Below are 6,704 nucleotides of genomic sequence, written 5' to 3' on the forward strand. Positions count from 1 at the left end.
CAGGTTGTGCCAATTTTCAGCCTCACTTGGATCCATCCCCCCAGCATTAGGGAGTTGTCTTGGGCTAGAGCCTTCTCCAAAATAACAGTGTTCAGCCCAGCACAGTAAAATTCGGGAAAAACCTCCTGTGGCCACCCCTGCAGCTTGGCGGCGGTGGCTTTGAACTTGTCGGCGTATTCCTGCACTGACCGAGTTTCCTGGCGTAAGCCACGGAACAGGTGCAACCTTCTCCAACTCCAACGGGTCCTTGAACTGGTGGTGTAAGGCTTGCATGAAAGCATCCACGTTCCACAGTTCTGGGGCAGTGACAAAATAGAGCCCTGTGAACCAGTCGGCGGCCCGGTCACGGAGTCTCGATCCCACGTAGTCTACATGCTGCTCATCGGAGGTGAAGGTGTGGCCCCACTCCCTGAGCATCTTCCGCACCTGGATGGCGAAGAAAGCCAGCTTCCCTGGGCTGCCTTCGAAAGTGGCCTCCAATACGTCTCGGGGCCTCTCTCACTCTGAGTCACCCCCTCTCCTTGTGGGTGGGGATCTCTCCGCTTCCTCCGCAACAGCCTCTTCACCGGACTCTTCAGAGTCTCCTTTATTCATTAGCTCCTTCACCACTTTAGGGAGGTTCTTGATCAAGTCTCCCAGTTAAGACACTCTCCACAACACACCTTGGCAGTGATAATTTATTGATATATGCTTACTTCAGGAAACAGGCTCTGTGTCAGAACTGAAAAAAGGCACATAAAAGCCCCTATTATAGTTAATACAAAATACACCCCACACCTCTCGCATATGACAGTTAAGAACCTACTAATTGTGCTTTAATAAACAAGCATACAATGGCAGGCAGCAAAGAGTCTGTAATCGAATTTACTTGTGTACTATGCCTAGAATGAACCTATAGTGTTACTGAGGTGTACTTCTGGCTAGGAGTTAAATGATCTGGTATAATAAAACTAACTAGATGCATAGGGTTTCATCAAGCCTGGCCAGAGTCATCCAGAACAAATAACATGCTGTATATACATAGAGGAAGAAAGGAAGTGGAAAATATATTGTCATAGCTATGTAGTCCTGGCTTTTTTTTAAATTCAGCAATGACATTTTATTTGTAGATAGAAGAACACTTTTTTTTTTGGTCTCTTCTTTTGTAGTATTGTAAACCCTTAAGATCCTCACACAGAGGTTTGCTGCTTTCCCTCTTTAAAGGAGATGAGGTCTATGACTGCCAGGGCATGAATGTTTACTGTTGTTGTCTTGTTTATATTGAATGGGCTTGCCTGTTGAAGTAAAGATTGCCTCTGCACTCATCTAGTTTAGGAGTCAGTGTAAGGTTGTGTTGTTTAGGTGGATTTTTGCAGACTTGGTTTTAATTTGTCGCATTTCTTGTCAGCTTTTGTTTGCTTGTTTTATTGTAAACTATTTTGAGCAGTGAGGAAAAGCAATATAGAAATATAGTAGTTGAATAAATGGATCAACTGGAGTTTTTCCAAGAGTGGAAGGATTGTCACTTGTGAAGCTCAGCTTCCTTGGCTCCCCTTTCTCTCGCCAGTCCCCCCCCCCATGTTATTCCTGTCCATTCCCTAAGAGCAGCATTTTGGTAGGTATTTAGTGCTCTAGTGGGTGGGAAAAGGTGTGAGAAATTTGTACCTCACGTGTGGCAGTTCTTCTGCCTACAAAAACTCAGGGGGGAACTAACTATTGTTCTGGTGGAAGCTAATTATCAGAGCACTGTGGAACACCTCTTTGTAAAGTTTTGCACAGTTGCTTTTAATAAAAACCACAATGGTATGGTAAGGTTAGTTAATCACTGGAAATGCATTTTATAGACCTCAGAAACTTCCATAAAGATAATAATCAGATTATTATAATGTACACCTTACATAAAATGTAGTTCTGAGATTAACAGGCTTTCATATGAAAGTTTAGGGTAGGTGAGTGCAGTTCTCATACCTGATACACCCGTTTGCTAGTTTGATGACTTAGCCAGTTTGAAATGACAAGTTTAGCAAGATGAGAATAATTAAGCAAGTAGTGGCAGGTTACAAAATACATGTAGGTTTTCAGATACCTGTGTTCAAAGCCCACTGTATCACAGTCCTGTGCACTGAGTAAAATCATGGTGTAAAGATAGGAACAGCTAATTATGTTTTCACTGTTACTATGCTATCAGAAAAGATAAGTAAATGACATACTGTATCATCCTAAGCCCAGTAAAGTCAACTGGTTTAGAAGGGTCCAACTCTGCTTAGGATGGCACTGCTAGGCTCTGTAGTGCCAGTAGGGTTGCCAGGTCTGGGTTGGAAAATACCTGGATACTTTGGGGGTGGATCTGGGAGAGGGTGGGGTTTGGGGAGGGGCCTCAGCAGGGCATGATATAATGCCATAGAGCCCCCCCCCCTTCAAAGTCACCATTTTCTCCAGGGGAGTTGATCTCTGGAAGCTGGCAACCCTAGGTGCCAATCAAGGAACCTGTGAGGGAGAAGGAACAAAACAAGACATTCCAGATCTGTCACAGAACAGATACTAATCAAACCAGTATTCTCATGCAAATAAAAAATAAGCAGCTGGCTTTTCTGCTAGTAATTATTTGGATCTTTGCATCATAATGTTGTATAATAGTTCTTTAAATGGAAGAATTCTGGTGTATTTTGAATACCCATGTTATCATATTAATGGCATTTTCTAAGTTAACTGCCTTTTCAACTGTTACAGTGTGTGCAGTGATGCAGGAAATCTAGAAAGTGTGTTTCAAGCCTTCTGTCTGTATTGGCTCAATTGGGTATAACTGGCAATCTCAGTGGAGAAATCTTTTTTTCTTTTTGACACTGTTGAATCTGCACATTGAGGTGTTCTAAGTGGTATATGGGCTGTTTTAGGTATGATGAACATACTGAAGATACAAATCATAATAATTTGTATGTAGATTCAGGTGGGTAGCTGTGTTGGTTGGAAGCAGCAGAGCAAAGTTTGAGTCAAGTGGCACCTTTGAGACCAACAAAGTTTTATCCAAAGTGTAAGCTTTCATGTGCAAAACACACTTCAGACAAAATCACAAAAGCTAGTTACAGGAAAAGAGGGTGGGGATAAGCCATTAGGAGAGGCCACGCAGAGCCCAGATGTATATGCAGTCCTGAAATTGGAATGGGTGACCAGTAGGATCAGTGGATAACAACAAATTAGAGTTAACAAAGAAATGTGAGAATGAAATTGGTGTCCAGCTTTTCCTGGCAACTAATCCCCCACACCTGCATGTAATATTTGAGGAAATCTGTTTAAAGGTATATGAAGAAACGTGCACATGGTGAGTGTCTGTTCTCGCATGTACACACGGTAGAGCTTGGTTTTTCTTGGGGGTGCTGTTGGACTACAATTTCATTCTCACATCTCTTTGTTAACTCTTGAATTTATGTGCTAATCTGCTGCCATCCATTGTTCCTACTGGCCACCAATTCCAATTTCAGCTCTGCATATGCAGCTGGGCTCTGAGTGTATTGGACTTCCATATTACCTGTAGGGGAAAACCTTTGCTGACTAACCAGTAAAATTTTACCCATAAAAATAATTTCATTAAGAATTAACTCTTTGAGATGAGTTAGAAGAAATTCAGGTAGACACCTGTTTTTAGAAGACTGAAAGTACACAGAACTTGAAAGGGTACTTCATTTCACTTTCCTGGGACCCAACCCCACTGAATTGGCTTGAGTAGGATTCTGAGTAGATATGCTTAGTATGGCACTGACAAGAAACCACCAGTAGATTCAGCTGCTGCAGTGTCTCTTCCAGTGTTCTGTTCCCTGGATTTGGATGAAGGGTTGGTGTTTGATTTTTCACACACTTTTCTGCATACATAGTTCAAAAATGTTTCACTTATGTTAAATGTCTGAAGGAGGGAGAAAGGAAAAACCTCAGTTTTTGAAAGGAACCATGAAAACTTTCAGGTAATATTGTAATTGACTATGTTCACTAATATTTTCTGAACTGAAATAAATTGTGGTGGGTAGCCTAAGCTACCTCTTGCAAAGTCTTTCCAGGATTTTGGGTGCTGATAGGGGAAGCCAGTACTACGTACAGTGGATTTTATTTGGTGTGTATGAGTGAAGGTACCCTAGATATGCCAGCCAGAAGGGTATAGTAGGTTTTCCTGACTGAGCCTGTGTTGTGTGCTGCTTTCTTCCTCCTTCCTTGTCTCTGTCAGCTCTTCTTGTACATATTTTCACATGTTGTAGTGAGGATGTCTCCTCCCTATTCTGCTGATGGATCAGCTGTTTTGTCAGAGTACTTTCAAGCAAACAAACAGTGAATTCTAACAAAGCTGTGCTGTGAGCTCAAGTGCTCATTAACCTTCCAATTGTGGCTCCTATCCGGACTTTGTAGGAGGCAGCTAGAACCTGGCTGTCTGGTCCCCCCCCCCCCCCCCCCCTTCCCCCAACTCCCACTACACCCTGTCCATCCTCCCATTACCTTTAGCATGCCTTGGAGCCAAGTATCAAAGTGGTTTGTTGTAAGAATATGAAAAGAGTTTGGAAGAGAAAGAGGATTAATAAAGGGGAGGAAAATTAAAAGTTGATAAGGGGGAATTAAAAGTTGACAAAGGATAGAGAGAAAAGGAGGGAGTATGAATGGGGTGAAGGAGAACAGAGAAGGGATTTTGAAAAAGGATAAGTATTGTGGCAAGTGCTAAGAAGTAGGGCAGCAGGGAAGCAAGTTGGCCTCAGGAAACAACACTTAAAAACCACTCAGGTTGGTCTGAAGCAGTAGAACAAATTTAGAGTCCAGTGGCCCGTTTAAGACTAACAGTATTTTATTCAAGGTATGAGCTTTTATGTGCAAGGCACACTTTTTCAAATACACTGGAAGTGTATTTGAAAAAGTGTGCATGGACACAATAGCTCATACCTTGAATAAAACACTGGACTCTAAATTTGTTAAAAATTTCTAACAGCTATTTTTAGTGTGTTACATCTCAGTATAAGATGCTAGTATATAGTAATCATTCTTTGATAGGACTGGAATATCTGAGCAAAAAAGAAAAGCTTTTCACTAGAACAAAATTCAAGTCCAGTAGCACCTTAAAGATCAACAAAAGTTACCAGGGTATAAGGCGTCATGAGTCAAAGTTCACTTCATCATTTACTTCCCCAAATGCCTGAGCATGTTCTTGTGCTACAGACTGATACAGCTACCCATGTGAAACTTTTCAAGAGAAAAAGTGATGAATAAAGAAAAAGATGACATGAATTTTTAAATCCTCTCTTTTAAGGGAAAAACAGTAAAATGGGAGGAGCAGGTATGCAAATGCATAGTTGCAACATCTCCCATACAGTTTGATGATGATGACACGTACAGAATACACATCTCATCTCTTAATATATGGTTTTAACATTTATCATATACTTTTATAGAGGTCAGTTCATTTGAACAGTGTGCTAAAACTATATTGTGTACATGTTTTACTGTTGTTCTGTCTATAACTGATTCAAGTCTACTGGTATAGGGGTGAGAAGTAGGCTCTTGCAGAATGTTAACTGTTGTGTAGTAATAAAATGTTTTCTTAAAACCTCAGAAATATGAGAGAAGAAACAGTTTAGAAATTAAAACTGTTCTCTCCTTTATCTTTTATTTTTCCATTATTTTATCACTTGTATGTTTGATGTCTGTTTTGCCTAGTTTTTGTATCTTGCAATTGCAGCATGTTGTCTGTTTTTTCCAGCTTATGTTGAGCATGAGTCTTGTCATGATAAGCGAGAATGTGAAGCTAGCCCGTGAATATGCCTTGTTAGGAAATTATGACTCTGCAATGGTCTACTACCAGGGAGTACTTGACCAAATAAACAAATACCTCTCCTCTGTCAAAGATGCATACCTCCAGCAGAAATGGCAACAGGTAAGCTGTGCTATTCCCAATGAATTCATTTAATCTATAGTTTTGTGGTAAGCACCATTCTGATGGTTCTGAGATGTTCACTCTTGCTGTGAGCATTAGATTTCAGAGGACAGTTCTGCAGTGACAACTTTAAAGGACACATAGGACATGAATAATCTTGAAGAATAGTTACCACAAGGAAGTAATGCTGTTGTTTTGATATGGGGCAATTCATGCAACCAGACCTTCAAGCTATTTATTACAAGAGTCTGAATTTTACAAATATTATAAGGTTTAATTTTCTGAGATGATATCCAGTTGGAAAATGTTTGCTTGTAAGTTCTGTTTATTTGAAGGATAAGAGTATAACCATGTATCTGTTCTTCACAAGGAACAAAAACCTATATGTTGTTATTTTATTTATAAAAATAATTTATTAGCTGTCTTCCTTTCTTACAGAGCTCAAGGCAGCTTATAACATAGATAAAATACATTAAATACATTTTGAAAACCTCAAAATTTAAAGTCACAATTCAGGACTGCTGATAAACTTAACCAAACATGGTCCTAAATAAAACAGTCTTCAACTGCCTCCTAAAGATTGAAACTGAGGGGTGTGTATTTAGATTTAGTTGGATGAAGAGATTCGCCTTTTAAGTTAACAAGTTTCTACATGTTGACAGTGTTTATTTGTATTTCATGTTTTCAATCAGGTTAGGCAGGAGATAAATGTAGAAGCTAAGCATGTGAAGGATATCATGAAAACACTAGAAAGCTTTAAATTAGACAGCACCCCTTTAAAAGCTGCACAGCAAGAATTACCAGCTCATGATGGAGAAGTCTT

The 6,704-nt window shown here is 40.1% G+C and overlaps 1 protein-coding gene across 1 annotated transcript in view; it reads left to right on the plus strand.

The window, feature by feature from the left end:
- Positions 1-5,709: 5,709 nt before the first annotated feature.
- The window catches only part of KATNA1 (katanin p60 (ATPase containing) subunit A 1), a 16,573-nt gene continuing 15,578 nt past the window's right edge, over positions 5,710-6,704 (plus strand). The window contains exons 1-2 of the mRNA XM_015408246.1: positions 5,710-5,881; positions 6,574-6,704. The exon at positions 6,574-6,704 is cut by the window's right edge and continues 27 nt beyond it. Coding sequence (XP_015263732.1) covers positions 5,711-5,881; positions 6,574-6,704 — 302 coding nt within the window. The 5' untranslated portion in view covers position 5,710. The remainder of the gene's footprint in view (positions 5,882-6,573) is intronic.

Source organism: Gekko japonicus, unplaced genomic scaffold (genome assembly GCF_001447785.1).
Source record: "Gekko japonicus isolate JY-2015 unplaced genomic scaffold, Gekko_japonicus_V1.1 scaffold5380, whole genome shotgun sequence".
NCBI lineage: Eukaryota > Metazoa > Chordata > Lepidosauria > Squamata > Gekkonidae > Gekko > Gekko japonicus.